The sequence below is a fragment of the Lissotriton vulgaris genome, chromosome 3_1, assembly GCF_964263255.1.
Source record: "Lissotriton vulgaris chromosome 3_1, aLisVul1.2, whole genome shotgun sequence".
Taxonomy (NCBI): Eukaryota; Metazoa; Chordata; class Amphibia; order Caudata; family Salamandridae; genus Lissotriton; species Lissotriton vulgaris.
This window is the reverse complement of record NC_141689.1, coordinates 1,521,729,255-1,521,755,211: the sequence shown is the minus strand read 5'-3', so window position 1 is coordinate 1,521,755,211 and position 25,957 is coordinate 1,521,729,255. Positions and strand designations below refer to the sequence as shown.

The 25,957-nt window shown below is 44.7% G+C and overlaps 1 protein-coding gene across 4 annotated transcripts in view; it reads left to right on the top strand.

Moving 5' to 3' along the window:
• SEC24B (SEC24 homolog B, COPII component) overlaps nucleotides 1-25,957 on the top strand; it is a 764,077-nt gene that overhangs the window by 549,783 nt on the left and 188,337 nt on the right. For all 4 annotated transcript variants that reach the window (XM_086962000.1, XM_086962001.1, XM_086962003.1 and 1 more), the window contains one exon: nucleotides 14,082-14,257. In XM_086962000.1, the coding sequence (XP_086818126.1) occupies nucleotides 14,082-14,257 (176 nt within the window). The remainder of the gene's footprint in view (nucleotides 1-14,081; nucleotides 14,258-25,957) is intronic.

Sequence of the window (25,957 nt, the reverse complement as noted above, 5' to 3'; positions counted from 1 at the left end):
CCTCCTCTTCCTTCCTCCCCCCCCCCCCCCCTTTGGCGGCGCCCCGGGGTACCCGTCTCCAGGGTCGCTGCGCTGTTGGCCTGGTCTGCCCTGCCGTCTGTGGCCTGGCGGCATCATGGATCCGGTTCCACGTCTTTTTGTGTCATGTGTGGTGGTGAGGGAGGACTTGCCCTTTTTTTGCCTCGTCTCCCTAGTGCTTCTGGGTGGATCTTCTTCCTCTTCCTTGGCTTGGCCCTGGATAAATGTTTGTGTTGCCTGATGTAGACGTGGGGTGCTACTGCCTCCTCTTGCCTTGCCCCTGTTTCCTCCGCAGAGTGTGAACGGGCTTCCTCTTCCTTTCTTCTTTCCACATCCCCCTTGGGATCGGTGGTGTTATTACTGTACGGATTCCCCTTGCCTGAAGGGACAGGGCTCCTCGCCCTGGCCGTCGGATTCGTCCCCTATGGAAACCCGTGTTATGTCCAGTGTTACAACAGGGATTTCTGGTTGGCTGAGGCTTGCGCCAAAGCCAGGCAGAAACCACCACTTTAGTCAGGGCAAGGGAGTTACACGCCAAAGATAACCCCTGCTCACCCCCTTGGTAGCTTGGCACGAGCAGTCAGGCTTATCCCGGAGGCAATGTGTAAAGCATTTGCTCACGCACCCACCAGCAACAACATCCCAGGCTCCCCACAAAAGGAACTCCACACAAGGTTATATCAAAAATAGCCTTTGTATTCTCACAACACCTTAGAATAGTAATCACATTATATACACTGTGCCAACTGGCACTGGGCAATATTTACAAGGGATTATGTACACCTGACAAGGCCACATGGACCACTGTCAGCATCAGCACTTGGTAAAGAAATAGTAAAATAGATAACTTGGTAAAAGAAAAATAGGTCATAAAACGTACAACCAGTAAACACTGGTAATCACTGTACTTGCAACCGTCTGTGCCATGAAATCCATCATACACAGTATCCCACCAGTCTAACTACATTAGACCCTCACGGCCTAAGTAAAACCTTACACTAGGGGCGTAAATCATACAGGGAAGTATAATCTCACTAACATAAACCTAAACAGGGAAAACAACCTCCTATGCAGAAATCATATCTAGAGGCATCAAACACAGGGTGCCCAAAACATACTACACACAGTACATTTCCTAACACCCAAAGCATTCGCACATAATTCACATCAAGGTCCAGGTTGCGCCACTGCACCAGAACCTAAACGTTGCAGCTGCCTACTACTTGCTGGGCAGCTGAGGACAATAACAGGGCCTAAACGCTGCAGCTGGCACTAAGTGCTGCGCAGCTGTGGAAGGCCAAAGTAGGGGCGAAGGAGTGCGTCCCACTCCTGAGTTCACAAAGAGCAAGTCCCTAGGAAGAAAAACCTAAACGGTGCAGCTGCCCACTACTTGCTGGGCAGCTGAGGACAAGAACAGGGCCTAAACGCTGCAGCTGGCACTAAGTGCTGCGCAGCTGTGGAAGGCCAAAGTAGGGGCGAAGGAGTGCGTCCTACTCCTGAGTTCACAAAGAGCAAGTCCCTAGGATCAAAAACCTAAACGGTGCAGCTGACCACTATTTGCTGGGCAGCTGTGAAATCAAACTGCGGCAGGGGGCTCTCCCTAGCCCACCAGAACAAACTGCCCCAATTATTGGAGCCCTCTGGGCTCTGGAACTATACTGCGGCATAGGCTGGAGCCATCTGGCTCTGGAAACATGAGGCGAGTATGTGGGCAAGAACAAGGCCCCCCTCTGGACCCCTTTAAGAAATAGATAACCCCCCGGAGCACATGGGCTACCAGGACAACTCTGGGCCACTTGTGGAGCACGCTGGCTCCTAAAATCATCATGCCCGGTGGTGGGCCCACTCAGGGCTCTAAGACAGAAGGTGCCCCCTGTTGGAGCCACACAGGCTCAGGAAAAAAGATGCGGAACGTCGGAGCGGCCCTCTGCTATCTGGGGCTGCTCGGGGAAAACTGGCACCCCTATGTTGCCTGGATGCGTAGCAGGGCACGGGCCCTGTTCACAACCTGCTCCGACCGTGGGGGCAGCCCTCTGTCAAGCAGGGCTGCCCGGAAGAGGAGTACCGGTCATGTTTCCCACCCCGCCCTCACTCACCGGCTCGGGAAGGCTCGGGGGCGGCTTCCTGCAGCACGACGCGGGGCTCTCTCCTTCATCCCGGGAGCCCCGCGCTGCTATCGGCGGCCTCGGCCGCTGCTGAACCATTTCACTCTGGCCCCCTCCTGGGACCCGCCGCTCTCCCCTTCACTCAGGAGCTCTGCGACGTCACACGGTGACGTCACTTCCTTTTCCGTCTGGCGGCCCCGCCCACAACCAAGCGGGCCGTGGACGGCTATGTCGGCGGCGATTCTCGGGGGCCGTAATGAGTGGTGGGCACCCTCGGTACACAAATAAAACGTAGAAGCGGGGTGGTCACCCGCTAAGGCACACAAATAAGCGGGGTGGGCACCCACTCTAGAATTAATTAAGTAAGCGGGTGGGCACCCACGTTGGCATGAAAGGAGGGGGGAATTCCTACGAGGGGGATTCCCTCGACCCGGGCTGCAGCTCAGCCCTGCTCAGCCCCCAGGCTCTCCCTCGGTGGGCTAAGCAATACAGCAGAAATAAAGGGAGCAAGGTCCAGGAAGTCCTAGGCATCAGGAGGGGCAATGCAGGGCCCAGGGGCCAGCACACAGGGCACTCCAGCAAGGAGACAGCCCCCATGGCGGTCCCTCCTGGACCCCAGCAGCAGCCAGCCCCCTGCTGCTAGGATCCATCAAGAACTCTAGGCATCCAGGGGCAGGGCAGGGCCCAGGGAGGCAAGCCTTCCCCCTGGGCCCCAGCAGCAGCATGCCCGGGTAGATTCAAGTCAGGAAACAAGAACATTTTACATGAGGTCACCGCCTCTTTTTATACACACATTTCCTTTGTTGTCAAAGGTGCAGGCAAGGGGCGAACCAGATGCAACTGGTTCTTGAGCATTTTGTTTTTCTCAGCCCCTCTCCCTATTCACAGGATGGGTCAGGGACATCAGACACACCACAGGGGGTGGAGCCAACATTGTAGAAGGAAGGCCGCCCAGCCCTATTCAGAGCCCAGGGGCACTCCTCCCACCCATCTGGAGGTAAATGTCTCTATTCACCACCGGGGCAGACCCATCCTGACTCCTGGAGCTAGGCACACCAGCCAGCTCCAACCAATCACAAGCCAGACAGTCAATTCATAGTCACTGCACAGAGAGGCATACTTCTAGAAGTGGCACTTCCACACTAGACACAATAAATCTGCACACACCATCGCGCAGCATTCAATCTCACGAGTCCGCACATACGAAACTCGACCCTGCACTCCCCACACATCAGGAACTACCATGGACACACATATCCCCCATGCATTCCTATGGGAGGGCAGGCCAATCTCACACACGCACAGAGAGCTCACGCACTTTACACTAGGACACAGTGTCAAAGTGCGCAAAGACCAGAAATCACTATAATTATGTCACATTAAAAGGCAAAAAGTTCAGGGGTGAACCAGCCAGAAGGGCCAAGTCCAACATCCAGGCTGGTGGGGCCTTCTTGCAGACCCTCCTCGCCTGTGGGTATGGCTAGGGTATCTATTCTACGTTAAGGAATCTGCAGCTAGTAGTCTCTATCAGATGTACAAGTTACTTACCTTCGGTAACGATTTATCTGGTAGAGACGATTCTAGCCACAGATTCCTTCACAACTCACCCTTCATCCCCGTCCTGTGAGGGCCTTGGCTTGCTCTTCCGCACTCGCTTGCCTCTGGGTACCTTGTGTGCCCTCTTTCACTCCTCCCTAGCTGGATGCTTGTTGGGGGGTTTGCATCCATTCCTTCTTTCTGGTACGTAACTGGTAGGTTCATGGGTGATCTTGTGCCCCTACTCTCTGGTGCTTCCAGTGGGGGGCCTTCTCCTTTTTCCTTGATTGGAGTTTCTGGCTCATGGGCAGTCCTCTGAGTGGTCTCCTGGCTGGGCCTCAGTCTTGGCTCCTTTCATGGGACACGACTCCCCCTAGTGGTGTTGTCTTGGGGTGAATTGTCATTGCGCTTCTGTCTTTCCCTGTTAATGGACTGTGGTTGCAGGCTTCTTCTTCTGCTGCACAGTTTTTCATATTCTTTTCCTGTCTCCAGGGGATTGTTGTATTGTTTGTGGGGTAGTTTTGCAGCGGTTGTGACTGCTCTTCCCTTCTGTGACTATTGGTCCCATGGTGCCTGGCACGTTCCCAAAGGGGCTGCTCCCCTCATTCGCTTCCTTCCTTTTTGTTTGTCTGCTGTTTCGCCCACTGTTCCCATATTCTCACAGTTTTTGGTTTGTGATGGCTCCGCGTTGTGGCGCGGAAAAGTTCTCAGAAGAAAACTGATGTCAGCGCGCCGGGGTGGGGCTTATGTGACCTCGCTGACTTCACGTCACCGGACAACGTCTGGGTGGAGTCACGCGGTGCCGCCGCCGGCACGCAGAGGTACTGGGAAAAGAAAACATTTCTGGATCCAGTCTCACGCCTGGGGATAATTCAACATTAAGGAATCTGCGGCTAGAATCGTCTCTACCAGATACATTGTTACCGAAGGTAAGTAACTTGTACTTTAACACACATGAACAGATCTACAAATAGCCATCTTTCCTCCATTATTTTTTATTCTGACACCAGAAGTGTAAACTTTATCTCCAGTTTATTCTAGATATTTGAAATTATTACAACTTATACTTTTACTTTGCTGATGGATAAATCTTCCCACAGAATCCTCACCTCATGAATTTTCCTCCCAAGCAATATCTCTTCAGCACCACCGTAGGGTTTTAGACTCAAGGAAATCGTCTGATTCCCATGACCTTACTGAGTTTCAGAATTGCTCCCTAACACAGTACTCTTTCCTCATCATCTGATGAGATCTCAACACTGAAAAAGATTAGAATGACGTTTCTAGGTCCATCATCAGATCCCTGTTCAGACCAGCTAATGTACCCTGCGGGCCATCCACCCACCCCCATTGTGATAGTACATTTGTGTCAGCTTGCTGATTTCAGCAAATCCATTACCTTGCACAGGCTCTGGTGCCCAAAAAATCGTTGAAATCTACCAAAGCACCATGCCCCTTTCAGTCAAAATTTCCTTTGGCGGTGATGCAGATGGAGCCAACTATGACACCGCATTTGAACTGTTAAAGTCAAAGAAAAGTATTTGGGCAGCAAGAGAGAAAGTTAAGGCAAACTAAAACAAATACTCCTTTGGCAGAGCACTCTTTTTTATTTTTTTATTTTTAACAAAATCATTTTCTTAAGTATTATGCATCAAGACACATCATGGTATCATCTCAGCTATTGCACCATTCCAATGTTATATTTCACATGTAACACAGGTAAGTTTCATGATCATTAACATGCATTAACCACTTACCCAACATTTCCTGGGGTTATTAAGGTCTTCCTCATTGTATGGCATCCCAGGTATTTAAACCGCCTGTTACTCATTGCGGCTCAATTACTGTTCATAACATAACATAACATTTCCCCAGTACTAAATCCATTCTCTCAAGACCCTGGAGTGCATACATTCGCACTCTATGTGCCATTTTGGCTTTTTGACATTCATCATTGGTAATTTCCCCAAGTCTCCCTCCCAATATATATTTTTCTCCAAATATTTTTATTGGCAATAAAGAAATATAAAAAAACATAACAGAGCCATGTAAAATCCTGCGACCTCATTAACATAGACATTACAAACCACACCACCTCCCGCCACGATGTTCATTTTTTGTTAGTGTCTAGTGTATTTATCGCCCGCGATTTATAGTAGTTAGATGCTTTCTTCCTAGCCAATGTTTGTTTCCTGGAGGTCAGGGTAGAAATGGGGTTCCCTGGCATAACATTGTTTGGAGATATCGGTGGTATCCCAAACGCGGAATTCCTGTAACCTTTTCACTTGGAAAGGTGGACACCCACTTAGAGGGGATCTTTTGTGTGCCAGCCTATACTTTACTCAATTTCCCGCATATCTGTATGACCACTTTGGTAGCAGGTGAGAGCCCAGGGCAGACCTAAACCCCATAGACTTAATACAGAGAGCCTACATTGCCCATAGCCTCATTAACCACTATTAAGTATGAATCTCAGTACTATGATTTGATATCTGCATCATATTGTGATTTATAACACTTTACTATTGCTTTTTTGGGGAGGAATGCTACTTCATTGAAAGTTACAGATGGGCTTCTGTGAGTGAAAATCTATCTGGGAATATTGTATAGGTAATTGTTTAGTTGAGAGATGAGGCGCAGCAAAGAGAGCATTTTAATTCTTGCCGCTAAACCTGTTAACGACAACAGAAGTGTGGTCCAGAGCCTGATATCACTATGTAATCCATCTGCTTTAAGGTAATGTGCCCATGACATCGCCACTTCCCATTCACATATATCCACATGCCTGGAGCCCAGGCCATGTCTTCAATCCCAAGTCCAATGGGGGTGCACTACAGATTTCGGTTGGCTTGCTACCAATCCAGAGTATTACCCAAACACCTGCAGAATTTGTAGGACTTGCTTCCCAAATTCCTGGGATTGGTTGAGATAGATAAATAGCTCTTCGACGTGCAATCAGATGTGGTCTGATGCTTCTGCGTTCCACTTAAAGCCCTGGAGTGGTGAGTCTATTCTAAGCCATTCCGATAATGGTTCGATGACTAGCAAACAGCAAAGGGGAGAGAGGACACCCCTGTGGTGTACTCCTTTGCATGGGAAGCACTCTTGATGTCACCATTCATCCTAAATCTGGCTTTTAGGTTTGTATACAGGAGCTACGTGTATTTTCAGAATTTTGGACCTATCATGACTATTTTTAGTGTGGCAAATAGGTATTCCTATCCCACCGCAACACAGCGGATGCCTTTCTGAAGTCTACCAGCATCAGGGCCAAAGGCCCCCCACAGCCAGCCAGTCAACACTAGTTTGCTCTGTAGACTTGTGATGTTATGGTTGATCTATCTGGCTTAAAGCCACTTTGATCTGAATGGATTATTAAAAAGATATTTTTCACCAGCCTAGTTGTCAGTATCTTGGCGACAAATTAGAGCTTTAGTATTTATAGTAAGATGGGGTGTTTTAATGTGCATAGGGTAGGTGGTGTATCAGGTTTATTTATATATCATTGTGATTTCATACATGCATACGTCTAGGGGCAGCTTGCTGGTTGTCCATGCCTCCTCATTGATGTGTGTCGGCACAGTGGTATGTGATATGTGCTGAAAGAATTCTAACGAAATTCCATTAGGTGTTGGTGTTTTCCGACTGTGCAGTTTCCAAATTGCTTCTGTTAATTCTTCACTAATGTTCTTCTCTAGATCAGCCCATAGCTGACAGGGTTATGGACCGGAGCAGTGTGACCTACAAGGACATGTAGCACATCAGTCCCAACTGAGGCCTCTGCCTGCTGTTGTGGGACCTCCCTGGCAACCATTGCTAAGTTAGCGTGGAGTGGCTTTGCTGCAGGGGTGACATAAAGGCACACAGAGGCTGGAGCAGCTACCAGCTGGTGGGTAGGAATAGTGTCCCGCATGGGGTAGCGTTTGTTTGGAGTGAAGAGCGGCAACACCACGGCTGACTGGGGAGGACGGGCTTCTGGCTCACAGGTATTGTGCATATGGTTTCGACATTCACATGGGAGGGCTCAGGAACTCAGACTGACTTCTTATGCACTAAACTGGACTACAGCACTCGCTGCTGAAACGCATCACACCAGAACAAAGCCCCAGACCTCCATTGCTTCTCCTTAGGCATCAAATTGATGACACAAACTACTTGTGCAAGATGAACTATGTACTTCTGTCCCTTTGCATTGGGTGGTGGCAGCAGTGGTTGCTTTTTGTGCATAGACTTGTGTTCACTGGCTGTGAACTATTGACTACTTGGCTACAGCAATGAGGCAACCCAATCACCGCAAGGGGCATAGAAACGCGAGCGAAAGAATCGGGGGTGCTGAGTATAACCATGGTCAGGAGCAAGAGCATTACCCCAAAGGTGACGTTCCATGGATCTGGGGATGGTGCCAGGCATGGTGGCTGAAGGATCTGAGAAAACTTTGGAAGGAGCAGCTGCAAAGGAGCCGTTACTGCAACGCCCAAGACCCTAGACATGATTGCCATCCATCCGTTTGCATTGTTCAGGGTGGATCAGCATAAATTGCAGAGATAGAATATGTCCGAATGCGAACAAAACCAATGGTGAAAGAGCAGCAGAAAACAAGTTACTGATCTCAGGACCAGACTGAACAATCTTGAAGATCAGGGAAACAACTCTAAGGCTTGTTTTTAAAGGAACAATTTCTGAATAGTTGGCATCGTGGAAAACATTGACGTATAATGCATGGACCTTTTTCTGTATGAATAGCTCCCAATGAAGGTGGAACTCAAAGGAATGACTACTTTCTTTTAACTTGTAGAGAGCACTGTTGCGACCGGGTGAGCCACACAGACCCTGTCATTACTCTACAACACTCCCAACTGGAGCCACAGCGGATCTTTTACTCTTTGATGAAGTCTGATGGGGACTAAGCACTTGTTGGCTGTATAGATAGCTTGCTCTCTTTTGTGCCCTCTGAACAAATGCAATCACAGTATAAACAAGAAGAATTTGAGAACCTTGGACTTTATTTATGTCTAACTTGAGAGGTCTCCAATGCTATAACTTTTTTCTCTCATGATAGCTAGACTCTTTCGGCCGTCAGTGTGTATGACACCCTGAAGTCGTGGAGTATTATGGGATTGTGGTAGTAGCACCACTTCATCCATTACTGCTGTTGATGGATGTGCAGCAAATGTTTTTCAGTGACGACCTTGGATTTGTATGCGTTTCTGCAGTTTGAGACAGTGGATCCATATCCCCAACTAGAAGTTGTGTATGGACGTTTTGCCTAAATCAGTTCAAATTCCTTTATGACCAGTGAAAGGGAGTGCTCCACTGAGTTTTCAAAGAGCTCATGTGTAACTAAGACTACATGACAGCCAGTCTCTCAGAGGTGAGGTGACATTACCTGAAGTCTGCACTTCTGCTAATGGAGCTGTGAGTATGCCTGAAGCACCTTGAATGGACCTGCTGCTAGAGGAAAGGAGTCTGCCTTGCCCCACAAGAGCAGACTGCCCAGAAGAAGAATGGCCCAGTGTGTTGCTGGTACTGAGGGACACTGTAAGACTGCTAACTGCCCAAGAGCAATTTAGGAGAATCCCATGTTTCAAGGCCCTTTCCCCCATCTCTAATCCCTGATTCCTGGTGGGAATCACAACTGCTGTCATCATTGTAGGCCAGGTCGGGCTACAACTGCTGTGATCATTGTAGGCTCATCAATGGCATTGGTATCTCCCCTGTGCACACCTCGACAGACATCCTCATTATCAATATCTACTGAGTCCTGAACAAGAGAGACCATTTGGAAGACAGTTGTGCCCAATCTAGCTATGGTTGCCCCCAAAACTCTATACAGTGGTCGCTACATGGTCATTATTGCGCTGCTGTTCACATCTCAGGCACTCGGTGAAAGGTACTTTGCCCAAGCTGTGTTGCTTGATTTATTTGATTAACCAAACACTTCTCATTCCCACATCACAGGGAAGCATTACTTTGGAACTCATTCATAAGGTGAGAAATGTGATTTCATGTATCCAACAGAAAAAGTTACTTACCTTCCGCAACAATATTTCTGGTAGATGCTTAATCCTCCTGAAGATTACTCTCTGCCCTCACTCCTCCCACGTGAGTTAGTGCTGTAAGTTCCCAAGGTTTGAAAACATGTCATGTGCTGTATTTGTCTCCACTCAAGCCAATTTATTGTGGAAAAAGTATCAGGATCTGAGGTCAGCAGACCACTGGTTGGCACTTAGTAGACTCCATTTGTTGTCAGAGCTGCAACTGCAGTTGCATGGCACCACCTAGTGGCGTGGGAGAGATATTGCTTGGGAAAATCTTTCCTGGACACGTCTGAAATCTGGAAGGGTAATTCATAATGTATGGAATCTGCATTAAGATTATGCATCCACTAAAAATATTGTTACTGAGGGAATGTAACATGTTTGAGGCATGTGAGCTGTAGACCGCATGCTTTTCATAAGTCTGCCATGTAGTGTTGGGTCTGGATGTTTGCACTTTGTTTTTGTTTGAAGATTTCTTTTCCAGTCACGAGGTAGGTGACACCTCCTTTCGGTGATGGTGCGCTTGGGCATCGACTCCATTGTTAGATTGTTTTTTCCGCCATCAGGTTTGGACGTGAATTGCTGCGCTCTGGTTCAATGCCGTTCTCTGGTTCCCCTCCGTGCGCAATCCACTGCCCTCGACGGTATTGTTTCTCAATTGCGTAATTCTGTTTTCGAGTATCTTATCCATTTCTACAACTTAGATCGGAAAGTCTCGTGCAAGGCCTTTGAGCCTAGCGACGTCGGCCGAGTTTGCAGTAGATGGAACAGACTCCATTCCAATTCTGCCCCGTGTGCTACACTAACTACCCCCGCACCGATCTACACAACGTGTGCAATTTGTTTTTTTACCCGAACACAACCAAGTCAACTGGGAAGCCTGCCGATCGTTTTGATCAAAGAAGACGCTCCGTGACCGTCGGGCTCGTCGTCACGGAATGTATCAGCAACACAGAGACTCCGCTCCAGTTCTTTTCGGAGAAAATGTGGACCAGGAGATCTTCTAAGCACATGGAGCCGAGGCAGAGGAGGCTCCGAAATCATCGGCGCCAACATCTTCCACACCAAAGACTCTGGACCCAAGAAAAAGAGCGGCTCCTCTGCGATTTAAGGAGCTTTGTTTGGATCTTCCGCTTGCTATCACGGACCCCAAACAAAAAGAACTTGTTAATAACCCTAAAACAGGATATCTTTATGCAAAGTTGCGAGCAAAAAGAAAGCCAGAATTTGAGGACTCTTATCATATCCCTCTACAGAGAAAGAGGTTAGCTACTAACACTTCTCTTTCACCTTCTTCACATTCTCCACCCATTAATCTAATTTGCTCATAACACCCACAAATTCCCCTCAGCCACATTCTCCAAATTATCGAGATGATGGGGATGGAGTTCAAGATGGGGACACACATGGGGATGTGCCACAAGACAATGCTACAGACCCATGGGCCGACTATAACACTGATCCCAATAATGATAATGACCCAGGCCTATACCCATTTAATCCTTCTCTTCAGATGGCAATGTGGGGTTCATTGAACAGCTTAATAGAGCTGCACAGTACCATGGCCTACATCTCCATAAGGAACCTTGAGGAAGATTTTTTTTATTTGAGACACTAAGTGTATCGCAAAAGACTACACATACACTACCTATGCTCAAAGGTATGTTAAAACATGTAGATGAGATGTTCAAAGATCCACTGCGAGCTAGGGTCCTCACACCTAAAGTTGACAAAAAATATAAAGCTGCACCTACAGACCCAATTTACATCAGGGGTCAGCTTCCATTAGATTCTTTATCGGTATCAAATGCTCGTAAACTAGCTAATTCTCAAACAGGAAACACCCGCACCTGATAAAGAATCTAAATTAATAGATGCCTCGGGCAAAAGAGTAGCAGCGCAAGCAGCCAATTATTGGTGCATAGCTAATACATAAGCACTCTTAGCAAGGTATGAAAGAGCTCATTACGATGAGCTAGAGCGCTAATCCAATTTCTGTCTGATGTGCATAAAGCTAAAGCTCATCCAGGAAGGTAAGCTTATTTCCAACACTTCAATCAGGTGTGCTCCAGATGCAGCAGAGACTGCTTCACGTGCTATTATCACCAGTGTCCTACTTAGACGTCACTCATGGCTAAGGGTATCCGGGTTTAAACCGCAGGTTCAAGCCTCCTCCATTTTAAATTTACCATTTAACAAGGAACATTTATTTGGCCCTACAATTGACACGTCATTAGAAAAAATTAAGAAAGATACTGAGTTAGCCAAATCAACGGGAGCACTGCAGACACCATCAAACTGTGGTTCCTTTCGCCACTTCTTTCTCGTGGGAGGCTCAAAGACCATGCCTACTGACTGGTTCTCTACCTCAGACAGAGGCAATGATCAATCCCCCTCTACCAGAGGTTATTTTCGAGGTGGATTTTGGGGAAATCATGGCAAAGGAAGAGGGAGAGGTAATACACCCCGTACTTCCCCAACCACAAATAAACAGTTACTTTCCTCCCCTTCCCACCAGTCATTCAACACCTGTTAGGGGACGTCTCACTCAATTTCTCCCAGTCTGGAGTACCATCACATCAGACAAATGGGTTTTACAAATTATCCACACTATAACCGAAAGGAGGAGTCATCTACCTCAGGACTGGAAAAGACGCCTTCGAACAAAAACATCCGGACCCAACACTAGATGGCAGACCTTATGCAAAGCATGTGAATCTACAGCTCTACATGCCAAGAACAGATGCATACTGGATAAGTAGCATTTTCCCTTTGGGAGTTTGCAGTTTGTTGCAGTTGTTTTTCTTTATTTTCTTTATGGTTTTTAAATATTTTCCTCTGCTGTTTCCAGTTTTGTAAGGACAGCTCTTGGGATAAAACAATGCACGTTTAGGTAAGTGTATAACGTGAGAATTAGGTATCCAACCAAATACTATTATTTGGCATTGCTTGCAATCAGTTCATGTTTTCATGCAATTGATCTGTGAGGACAACATGACAGTGTTTTTTAAAATTACAAGCACCAGACAAGAGGCTTCTGAAAAACTTTCAAAGCTAGAGTCCGGGGTGACCAGGCGGTTGCCATTTCAGGACTGAGTTCTATTGACTTAATGAGACAATTGATATGCTAACTCCCTTGGGCTTGATCTTCAGTTCTTTTTTTTTTTTAATTTTTTATCACCAGACATTTACTTTCCAACAGGGACGTTTGAGCTATCAATAAATGTTGCAGAAGATAAACAGACTTCTGCTACAGCCACTTAGAACTAGTACAAGCACCAGAGGTGCATGCACTAAGAACTCAAGACGTAACCCTTCTTTTATTATCTTTCTTCTTAGGGGCTAACACTCGTTCTGTAAAGTTCACAACAGATCTTTTCAGATCTTGAGTTAATAAAGTTATGCCTTTGTCAGAGACCCCTAACATTTTCTTTGAAGGCTGAAAAAGCGCCATCCATGGGAGTTTAATAGCAGCTGTTCTCCATATGCGAAGAGAAGGGCACTGCTTTCTACATTTATTTTTATTATTAAGGTGTTGCTATAGAACATTCTGAGATACTGTTAATGGGAAAGGCAAGTATGTGGGGAGAGCAAGGGCAGTAGTAGATGTCAGGTTCTAGTGTATATGTTGCTATCCACCATAAGCTACATAAGGTACCCAAGAAGAAGGATATTCTCTTAAGAAGTGTCTACATTTTTTATTTTGCCTGAAATGCTGAAATACAAATGAAGAAATTTGTAATGGTTTAACATAAGACACACTGTTAAACATAGTACCTTGGGCCTTCTGTATTGTATTCTTTTTGTATGCTATTTTCACTGTAGAGTTCTCTCCCCACGCATATATTTTGAGTATTCTGTTTCAATACATTCCTTGTCAGGTTCCCTTTCTCTACTATTAAGATAAGTTGTCTTCATCCTTTTTTATATGCCGATATTTGATTGAAGCATGCTCGATTAGAGCACAGTCATGTTAGTGACTGCTGAATTTACCATTGATGTTTGTTATTGTTCCGCAAAGGCCATTCTTGTCACTGCCTTTCTCTCCTTTCCTAACCACGTAGCACTAGATAAGCACATTTTTCATTGACATATTATTTAAGCTGTCATGAGAGATTTTGGTTTATACACCAAGTTTCTGGAGAGGTTTGATTATAGTGCAAAACCTTTTTTGAAAAGAAAATAATTTTTGTCTACAGTTAAAACAACAAAATTAGAATGGAGCATTATTTTATGATGGGCAGTAGATTTCAACAAATTAGAATTACCTACAGTTAAGAAATTATCCATCAAGGTGTACCTGTGAAGTGCTCTTTTATTTTTAGCACCACAAACATGATTTTTATGTGACAAAGCAATGCTTTTTCTCTTTTTTGATTTAAAGCTGTTGATCGTTCAATTTCATCAAGTTTATCTGATGCTAGAGATGCCCTGCTAAATGCTGTTGTAGATTCCTTATCAGCATACAGCTCAACACTTTCACATCGGCCGCAATCTACGCTTCTAGCGCCCATCTCACTGAAGCTGCTTCCTCTTTTTATCCTGGCTCTTCTAAGGCAGGTATGGTATGGTAGAATGTATATTACGTTTTATCTTATGACAGCTTGTATAGTATGATAGGATATCTTAACTGTTTTTCTTAGCATCCCTGGGATGATATTTTATAAAAGGTACTCAAGTCTCAGATCATTTCTTTACATCAACTGGGTAGTTTCTTTGTCATTATGTGTGGGAAATGTTTTTTGGTGCTGATGCGACTGCAGAATGGTTTAATCACCTGAAAAATGTGTTTTTTGTAACATGATTAATTTGAACTTTATTTCATGTGAACGTTGGTAAAACATGATTTCTTCAAGGCGAGGGTATGGTAGAATCTCTTTGACTTGAATACGGATTGAAGTTGCAGACCTAAACTCCATATAGCAGTTATATTAATTGTGTTGCTCAAGTTTTTTTTTCTTTTTTTCTAAAGAGACGCTGTGGGCATATTAGAATAGATCATCTCCTTACCATGTGGTGTGTGCAAGTATCCCAAAAAAGTGGGATAAAAAAAAATAATAATAAAGAATAGGCAGAGTCACCAGTTTTTGTCAAGGTCTTTGTAAATCTTTTTTTGTGTTTGTGGAGCAGCCAGGCCTTTACCAGTATAAAACAAATTGGCTAAAACCAGACATACTTTTTTATCTCAAAACCTATTATTATTATTAAAGAATGTTGTACCGCGCACGGTTACCCAGGGGCATCCCAGCGCTTATAGAGACCTAGAGCAAGCTGCACATGCAGAGCAAAAGAGCTAAAGTTATACCGGGAATAGATAGGTTTTTAAATGTTTCCGGAACCTGAGAAGATTTGGTTCAGAACGTAGTGAGAGTGGGAGGGAGTTCCAGGCCCGCGCTGTATGGATGGAAAAGCTCCTGCCGCCTGAACGAGCTCTCCTAATTCTCTTCGTCTGAAGGAGGTGTTTGTTGTCAGAGCGTAGAGCTCTTGTAGGCTTGTAAGGCCGGATCATATCCTTCAGGATGGCTGGTCCTGTCCCCTGTATGCTCTTATGGGCAATACAGAGGGCCTTAAAGGTGACTCTCTCTCGGATAGGGAGCCAGTGGAGTGCTTTTAAAGCGGGCCTGGCTGACTGCCTGGCAGGAACGTTCAGCAGCAACCTTGCTGCCGCATTCTGCACTTGTTGCAGGATCTTGAACGTTGACTCCGGCGCTCCGAGAAAGAGCGCATTACTGTTGTCCAGGCGCGAGATGATTAGACCTTGGAGTAACAGCTTCCGAGAGAGTTCTGGTAACAGGGAAAGAACCTTACGGGCCGACCGGAGCATTCCATAACACATGCCAGCGGTCTTCTTCGCATGTGTCCTAAAGGACAAATCCGGCTCCAGCCAGACCCCCAGGCTCTTGATCTCCTTCTTTGGGTCAGGCGGAGTACCCATGCAGTTGGGCCAGCTGCTCGGCGAGAGGGCGAAACTTGACTGGCCCAAGATCATCAGCTCTGTTTTTGAGCCATTCAGTTTGAGCGATGACCTGGACATCCAATCAAACACCTCTCCCAAGCATGAGTGGAGCATCTCAGGCTGTTTCTCCAGCTGTGTCAGACCCACCACTAGCTGGGTGTCATCCGCATAGCCAAACGGAGACACCACACCCTCCAGGGGTGCCATATACACGTTGAATAACGTGGGGCTCAGGGATGAGCCCTGCGGCACCCCGCAGTGAAGTGGGAGGGGAGGAGATTTTGCGTTTCCTTCCCAAACCTCGAAGGTACGCCCCTCCAGAAAGGAGGCCAACTATTCCAGGGCCACTCCTGTGACACCTGACTCTGCTAGGCGTTGTATCAGCACTCCATGATTGACCGTATCGAAGGCCGCACTAAGGTCCAGGAGGATCACTGCCACTGACCCCCCTGCGTCCAAAGTGCTTCTGGCCTCCTCTACCACTGCTAGCAGAGCCGTGTCTGTTCCATGACCCGGTCGGAATCCCGTCTGGGAGTCCCTCAACCGGCCATTCTCCTCGAGAAAGTTGGATAGCTGTCGGTTTACCAACCTACACATTGCCATTGTGATCCATGGCATTGGGGAGGAACTTCTTTGTATGCAGATTTGGTGACGTTAGGCAATGGCTAAGGGGGCTGACCCATAGCCTCATGATGTACACTGTAGTGGGTTTAAACACACATGTGAAATACACAACAAAAAACTAATGGATGAAAAGGGCTGGCTGAAAGTCCCTATATTGTTAAAATATTATATAATTTTAACAAAATCTTAAATTATCTATACAACATCTTGGCCAATGCAAGACTTAACCAATGATAGCAAATGAAGGTAAAATGTCCGTAGTTCTCCCTCTTTTTGCAGCTTATTGTACCAATATATTAGCAAGCATTGGCATAGGCAATAGGTTTCGCGTTTGGGCCCTTATACGTGTTTAGCCAGAGCTATTGGCTTTGGCAGTGTATTAAAACTATGTTGTAGAGCATAGTAGCTGCTATGCAGCATGTTGAAAAGTTATGATAAAAAAGTGCATAATAAAATAGCAGCAGCAACAATAAAACAACAATAATAATAAAAATAATTATGCATGTATGGATAGCTATTCAGCAGAAAACTAGCTGTTTGGCTACAGGGTGTTGTCGATCATGAGAGTGTTAAGAGAAGGTAGTAGATCATGTATATCAAGTGCGCATTTTCACATTTCAATTACATTATTTTTACAATTGTATCACATTCCACACATTTACAATTTTTAGCACAGGGAAAGTGAGTGATCTGCCCAGAATCACACATTTTCAGGTCAGTTACCAGGAGCTGGGGCTAAACATCCAGGTCTCCAAGACAGCAGCTCAGCATCTAAAAAATGTATAATAGTAATCATAAGAATAGGAAACCCAACAAAAATTACAATATCGTTAATTCTATGCAACACTGTGTTCTCCTAAAGTGTGTGAAAGGTGCAAGCAAAGGCGTTTTACGTCACGGGCAAAGTGGGCTCTGCCCTTGGGCCCTAGCCTTGAAGGGGGCCCCCTGATAGAGCCAGCTTTGCTTTTGCTCTGATGACCTAGAATAATTCCCAACAGATTTTTTTTAACTATGTATTACTTTAATTTATTTTCAGTGTGGGTGATGTATTGGAGTCTATTGCAGACATATGGCAGAGAAATGTTTTCAACGCCATGCGACAGCCATAAAAACTGTTTTTTCTGATGGATACATCTGCCTATGGATTCCTCACATTTTGAATACCCCCTGCGCCAGCATTCTGTGGAAATTCTTGTCCTAGCTCTCCCACGTCGACTAGTACGTCCTAATGATTTTATAACTAAACAACTACTGCCTAAACCATGACTTCCTTAACCACGAAGGCTAAACAACGAGCATTGGTAAACCACTACTATTTAAACAACAACTTCCTGAAGCACTAACATTCTTTACATTTCTCTTTTTCAAAGTATGCCACTATGTACTTTTATTTAATCATGTCCTTTACGATATATTAAAAAAGAATGTTATAATAAATCATTTTTTATATATATTTTTAACATAACACCTTATAAGTTTCTAAAGAAAATCCTGCCTACCTTTCAAAAACTGAGCATTCCCTATGACGTTGTTCCCACAACGAAAGCATGATGAGTAGTAGACTGCTTGCCCACACTCCATATAGTCCACCAGGCAGGAGACAACACTGCCGAATCCGTGTGGGTGGGAGCTTAGAGAATTCCTGGTTATACGCCATCCTGTTTGCAGCAAAGGTGAGCCAGTGCCATAGAGTATGTCAGATTGACTAGCGGAGATGAGATGACTGACATGACGTTACGAATCAGCTCCTTTAATCAGCTTCTTTGCAACTACACACTTTTTACAGTGGCAAAATTAGTGTTACCACTTGCTTACTGCCTTGAGCCTGGGAGATTTGGCCTGGACGAAAAGCAAACTTCGCTACTAACTGTGAATTGAGAAAAAAATGAGAGCGCCTGTCTTTCCGGTTTTAAAGATGTGTGGCTTATCAATTTAATGCTGTTTACGCATCGTACTTTCATTATGGCCCTTACAAAAATTCAAGTGAATGCGCCACCTGTTAATAAAATAAGTATGCTCATTGATCGATACGTGAAGCGAGTCCATTAAGGTAAAGAAACATATCCTTGAGAGCAGCGACTAAGATCTTTAATTTACATCTTTTCAGGTTTCTATTACAACATGTCTACTACAGTTTATCCCGCCTAAGATTACCATTGGAAAGTGATTAGACGTGACAGAGTACTTAAATATGACTCCTTCTTTTACGTCAAACTGAGCCAGTACCATAGAGTATGTCAGATTGACTAGCGGAGATGAGATGACGGACATGATGTGACGAATCAGCTTCTTTGAGAACATTGCTCTGCTTTGAAATGCCCGGAAGCAGTAGGATGAGTGACGTGCCGGTCTTCCTCGGTCTTCGTGGGAAGCAGGATGAGTGACGTGCCGGTCGTGGTTGTGGTCTTCGTGGTTGAAGTCTTCGTTGTTCGAGATTCGTCGTGATTTAGAATTCGTTGTAAAGGTAAGTTGTTGTTAGAATTTCGTTGTTAAGGATGTTTCCCCGTCTTAATAGCACGGCTCCGCTCGCGACTCCATATGACGTAATCAGAGCCATAAGAAGACCGCCTCTGCGTGCTGACGTCCGTTCCCTTTTTTCCTGGCCGTCCACATGTAACGTTTTTTCTAGGGACTCTCCATTTTCTTGGTGATTACTTTGTTTCCTCTAATTTTTCGGATATGGCTACTATTAAGAAGTCCGGATTCAAGCCCTGCAGGGAGTGTGGTGGTCACATGTCGATGACTAATCCCCGCAATGATTGCCTTTGGTGTTTGTCTTCCGACCATGACGTCGAAGAGTGTCGATGCTGCAAGAAAATGAATCCTAAAGCTTTAAAAGAATGTGAGACAAAGCTCTTCATTGCTAAAGCAAAGAAGGAGAAGAGGGGTCGAAAACGTTCGAAGTTGTCGACTTTGTACGCGTCAAAATCAAAGAAACACAAGAAGGTGAAGAAGAGGCATAGTTCTCTGTGCCGTTTTTCAAAGAACAAGGCATCGAGGTTGCCTTCTCCGACTCAGCGACTTCGGAGGAAAGACTTTGTCTCCGTCACCTTCTCCTTCTCTACAGGCGACTCCGATTCACTCACTGGCTCCAAGGTCGCCGGCGTTGAGGGGCTCTACGATGCCTAAAGGTACTGCGATGCCCAGGAGGTCTCCGACGCCCAGGGAGTCTTCTCCTGTTCATGTGTCTTCGACCTGTGCGGGCACCGTCTCCACCGGCTCTGCAGCTTCCAGAACGGCCTCAGGTGCAACCTGTTCAGGAAGGTACGGATCCTTATCCTCCTTTTCCTGGCCCTGGAACGGATCCAACGCCTTATTTAAATGCGATGTTTGGCATGTTTGTCAGCGCCTCGAAACCTAATGGTGCACTTTCGAGTCCCTTTGGGCCATTGGCTTTTAATTTGGGTGTACCTCATCAGTACGTAAAGGCGCCTTTCATGCCATTCACGCCGACGCCTCTGGCTTGGCATTTTCCGGCACCGAGGTCTTCCACTCTGGTTCCTCGGACTCCATCTGTTGTCAGGTTGGCGCCGCCTCTGATTCGATCAGCGCCGAGGCTTCATCCTGAAGGTCCTCTATCGACGCCAATGCCGTCGTCACCGGCGCCACCGAGATTCTGAAGCGGCGCTCTAGGAGGGACGCGCAGAGGCTGCTTAAAGAGGAAGAATATAGGCAAGAACAGGAGGAGGGAGAAATTGTCAACTCTGTTGACGAATTCAAAGGTTTACAGGAAGCCAGTGGGTTGGATACTTCCCCGGAATGGAAACTCTCATCTCCAAAGACTGGGATTTCACAGGATGTTGCTCCTTATCATGTTTTTGTAAGGAAAGCAGCTGGGTTGCTTGACCTTGAATTACCTTAAGCTGAGATAAAGTCTAACATTCTAACTGAGGTTCTTAGTACTACAGTATCTGAGCCTCTTCTGCCCTCTAATGAGGCTTTGACAGAACCTAATTTGGAAGTTTGGCAAAGACCTTTGACTGCTCCAGCCTTTTCCAGGTCTATTGCTAGGAAGTACAAGCCAGCTCCTGGGGATACTGCAGTTCTGTCTACTCATCCATCACCTGAAATCTTTGGTGACCATGCCTCTTGTTCAAAACAACAAAACAACAGAATAGATGCCAGTACCGTGAATACTACTAAACAAAACTAAATTGTCTCACACAGAGAATTAAACTGAGTGCGGATTCAAGCAATTTTTTCGAATTGATCACTGTTTATTTGTCATATTTTTTTTTTTAGAAGTTTTTTTGTTGGTTATTATTCACCAAAAGTACATCGAGGAAATTACAAAACAAACATTACATACAACAATTTTGATAAAAATAACATTAGCCTGAAAATTGTGTATAAATAACAAAACAATCAGACGTGGTTGATCAACATCAGCACTCCATTCTCGCATTCACACACAACACAAACATACAAATCAATATTTACAATTCCAATGTCACAAAATAGAAATTTAAATGTACACCAAAGAAACTTGTTTGATTTACTGAGAAGTTATTAAAGAATATCATGTACACAATTTAGTGAATAGAGATCTTATGGTGTAAACACACGGTCTACGCGTTTCGAACCCCTGACAGGTTGGGGGGTTCTTATCAGGACCTCATAACTTCGCAAAGAGTGGTGTGCACTAATTACTCAGAAACCGGATGTTGACAATTTACAGCTGCACAAAAGTCTGTGTGTTATTTGTAATTGCTCTGCATAGGGTAGATTGCCAAGATTGAATCGTGGACTTGAGAGTTGTTGTTAGTCCGCCGCGTTAAAGTTGAAAGTCCAGGGCAGAGTCGGGGACCTTCGAGGGGATGACAGTCTCCTGTATACGGTGTCTGCGTCTAAGTCGCTAGCAAACCGCGGGACTGTTTGGCTTGACGAAAAGAGATGCAGAGGCAGAGCATTGAATACACTCCTGATATCTTTGTAGAACAAGATATCAAACAGGAAGATGTGGAAGCATTGGTAGCTGAAGAATAAGAAACATTTTCTCTCCAAGACTCCGAGTCAGAACTCTAAATCGAACTGGAGTCCCATGACATTTCACCTGGTCATGGTATGGCGAGTACCCAAACCCCTTTGCCCACACAAAAACCTGCTTTCACCAAAAAGAAGGCTTCCGGGCCCACCACTACCATCTGGCCATGGTAAGCACTAAGATTCTGCTTCCAAAGCCCCGCCCTCCGGCTCAACACCGAAAGCACAACTAAAGCCTTCCAGCTCCGAGACGAGACTTCACCACCACTCCAAAAACTTCAGTTCCGATGGACAAAAAAGAAAAGCCTGGTTCATTTTCAAAATCTCGGCACTGAAACATAAACCTGCTCGTCCAATGCTTCCAGAACCAATTCTGGAAACAATGCACAAGAGACTGGATCCAAAGCAGAAAGAAATACATATTCATCCAGAGACTTAGCACATCATTACAAAACTTGTGCTACCACCACCCTCCAAAAGAAAGATTATTTTTCTAGCAGACACGGGATATACAATTCCTTTAAATAAGAAAAAATACATTGCTACCAGTCCCTTCCACCCTATACCTTCTCTAAGAAGCCCTAAACATTGTACCTCAGGGTTCTACTCACACACACCCTTGTGCACCTATAAAGCATCACCTGACCCGTGGCATGTCTACAATGTAGACCCTCCTCTCTATCCTGCAAAAACTTCACCTCCTGGTGACAACACCTCATATCAGGAGTTAATAGCCAGAGCAGCAACATACCATGGGTCACATTACATAAAAAAGCCTTAGAAGAAGACTCTCTATTAGAAATATTAGGGGCTACACTTAAAACATCACGGTCTCTCCCAATGTTAAAAGGCATGAGGCGTCATGCAAAGAATATTTTTAAGGACCCTGCACGATCACGCATTACAAAAACTAGGGTTGACAAAAATACAAACCCCCACCATCTGACCCAAGTTTTATTACAGGTCAGCTTGCACAACATTCTTTAGTAGTGTCTAATACTCTTTTTTTTGTTGTTAAATAATTTTTATTGATGTAATAATAAAAGTACCAGAGTTACAATCCAACATAAGATAAAACAATAGAATAATATAGTGTATAACATTAAAAAAATGATAATAAAGAACAATCGAATTCAGAGATAATAAGGAGAGGAGAAATGAGATCATCTTATGGTTAACAAATGAATAAGAAGAATAAGGGTACATATTAGGATAAGTGGAAGCTAGAAGAAAGTTTTTGAAAATAAGGCAATGAGAAAGAGAGAAGAAAGAAGAAAAAAGAAAGAGGCAAAGAAAAGAAAAAGAGGGAAAACTTTAAATAAAGAACTAAGATATGGAAGGATGAGAGGATAAATAGGAAGTGAAGGGAATCCAAAATAAATCAGATTTGATTTTCTGAGATAACGTTGATGATGAGAAAGTAGAAATTCTATGTTCATTACAAATACGGTTCCACCATATTAATGTACAAACTTTGGAATTATCTTTCCAACAAGTTAGAATCACTTTAAATGCAAGGGAAATAAAAAGGTCAAACAGTTTCAAACTTGGTGTAACATCAGACAAATCGGTAGACATAGATCCAAGAAATAAATTTTGAATTGATAATGGTATATTACAAAGAAATATCTTGGTAGATATGGACCAAATGGATTTCCAAAATTTAAGAACATTAGTACAGTAAAATATTAAATGTAACAATGTGACATCTGAGGAGAGAAAAGACCAACAAAGTGAAGAGGAAAAGGGATTAATCTTATGAAGTGCCAACAGCTATATTGTAGAGAAAAAATAAAGATTGAGTAATGTTAGCAGCTTTTGAAGTAGTGAATTTTTTTTGCCATCATTTGTTCCATCTGTTAGTGGAAAGGGATAGAGAGCGGTCTTGTTCCCAAGCTAATTCAAAAGTGGATTTTGGCCTATCAGATGTAGGGGTGGACAGAAGCTTGTATATGATAGAAGCTTTGGGATTGGAGTCAGGATTTAAGGTGGCTAAAGGGGTCAATGGTGTAAAGGGTTTAGAAGGAGTGGTGTCATCAGAAGAAAATTTGGGCAACAGAAATGGTTGTAGGATACTGAATATTTGTGAGTATTGGGAAGAGTAGGAGAGAGGTAAATTATAACGTTCTTGCAATGCAGTGAAGGGAATGACAGAGTAATGGGATACAAGTTGATTAACATAAAAAATACCCATCTCTTTCCAATGGTTGAAGTAAAATGATTTGTGTCGGAATTTAATGAATTTATTATACCAAATGGAGGATGTAAGGAACTGAAAGGTTGCACCCTCTGTGAACAATGAGTGCATCAAGTGTTGGAGTATTTCAAAATGTGATAATGAGGAATAAAGGAGCAATTAAACATAGAGCAGATGTCAGAAAAAAAGACGTTGTGTAGCAAGGAGCGCTCAAAATCAATCAATCTAGACATCGGTGAGTCGTGAGACTGTTTATTTAGAGCATAGAGTTGCCTAAGTAAAAAAGCGGTATGATATAATTTAAAATTAGGAAATCTCACACCACCTTTATGTAATCCATAGAGAATTAAGTTGTTTAAAATAGTAATTGGGGATTTTGAATGGTAACATGAAAAGTAAAAAAGAATGAGAGGAACAATAATCATCGTAATAAAATCCAGTCTACCCCACCAAGAAGGAAAGAGAGGGGACCAGTAATTAAATGACGTTTGAAGCTTGAGTTTTAGTGCATTAAAGTTATGTAAGAGATATTAGAGGAGAACCCCGAAAAATTTAATTTTGGAGGGACACAATTTGAAATTGGTGTTGGAAAACATGGATTGATAACAGGTGGAATTTAAATGTAATACCTCTGTTTTAGATAAATGTATTTGGATCCAGAAACTTTAGAGTATAAATCAATTTCCTGTAGGAATGGGGGTAAAGCGGTAGAGGGGTTCGAGATCTAGATCAAAATATCATCTGCATAAGCAGATAATTTGATTTCATGAGATTTATGTTTAAAGCTTGTTATTAGGGGGTTATGTCTGATGCGTTCAAGGAAAGGTTCAAGAGGTAAAAGAAATAAAAGAGGGGAAAGCAGACAGCCTTGCCTAGTACCTCTATGTAAGTTAAAATAGGGGGATAGAAGACCGTTAACAGCAATAGATGCGCTGGGTTCAAGATACAACAACTAAATAAATGAAATACATTTAGAGCCAAAACCAAACCAGTGAAGAGTTTTGAACATAAATGGCCAATTTACACGATCAATTGCTTTCTCGGCATTGAGAGATAATGCGGCTAGAGGGTCAGGATAACTTTTCCCCAATGCAAGCATATTAGATAACATCCTAGCATTATCAGAAGTAAGCTTATCAAGTATTTGGGGGTCTTTCATAGATTCACATGCCTGAATCATTCCCCGTCGTCGAGACGGGAGCCTCCGGTATATAAAAAGTAATGTCCTATAGACATACATATAAAGGAATAGGCCTAAGGGTCTCACCTTAGTGTCCTATCTAAGTCATTATGTAGGAAGGACCAAAACAGAGTAGGCCCAAGGGTCCCACCTTGGTAGCCTATCTGTGTCCTTTTGTAAAAAGGACCAAAGTAAAGAGAACCAACCAATCAGCTACTACCTCCTTCTAGAACCTTCCTGTCAGGAGCCTCAGTCTCTCAGATTTTCTACCGCACGTTGTCCTAGGGAGTCTCCACCTGAGTTCTTCTCAGGAAACTTGCTTCTTTCATCAAAAAACAAATTTTTCCACAACTTCTTTGCTATGGCTGATAGCCAGAAAAAAGGTCTCTTGAGAGCCTGTTCTTCCTGTTGTAAAAAAAGGCTTCACGTGGAGGATAAACATGAAACTTGTTTATACTGCCTCTACCCCCAACATCAGGCCAAGGACTGCAAGATATGTAGAACCTTCTCCAACAAAACCCTGAAGGACCGAGAAGGACGCCTTCTACTATGTCTGAACAGACTTAAGAACAAACCAGAGAGCGACCTGGTTTCAGAAGGTGAGAGCATTTCTGGTGCTTGGCAGTTCTCCTTGAAGAGGCCAAGGGTTTCCTCCCCTAGCCCCTCAGACACCCCTCCTAAGAAGGCCTCTAGAAAGTCTTCAGAGGGCAGGCCACCAGTGTCTGACAAGGACCTTCCTGTCCCCAGGAAGCAGCCGCTGATTCCGGCGACAATGACAACGTCGATGGTCACCTCAGCGCTAAAAACCGTCTCGACGTCGACGACAACAGTGTCGACGACGACGGCATCGTCGGCATCTTCCTCGACGACGAGAACGACACCTTCATCGTCGACGAGTAGACCTGTGCCGTCTACCATCCCATCGACGACTAGGATTATGCTGTCGACGACGAGATCGACGTCGAAGACATCGACGACGACTTCGTCGACGAAAACCACAACGTCGACGAAGCCTCCCTCGTCGACGAGGAGCATCCCATCGATGACGACGAAGCCGTCGACGACGGAGAAATTGTCGTCGACGAGGACAACGTCGACGAGGGCGTCGTCGACGGGCACACCTTCGACGAAGAGTAAATTACCGCCGACGACGGAGATTACAACGGCGGCACCGTCGACACAGGCGTCGACGACCGCAGGCACATGGAAGGAGTCTGAACTACTTTCACATGCCATGGATGCCCAGACGTCTCATGTCACAATCAAAATAACAAAAAAGCCAATCACACCAGACATGACGTCACCCAGTAAGGTGCAACA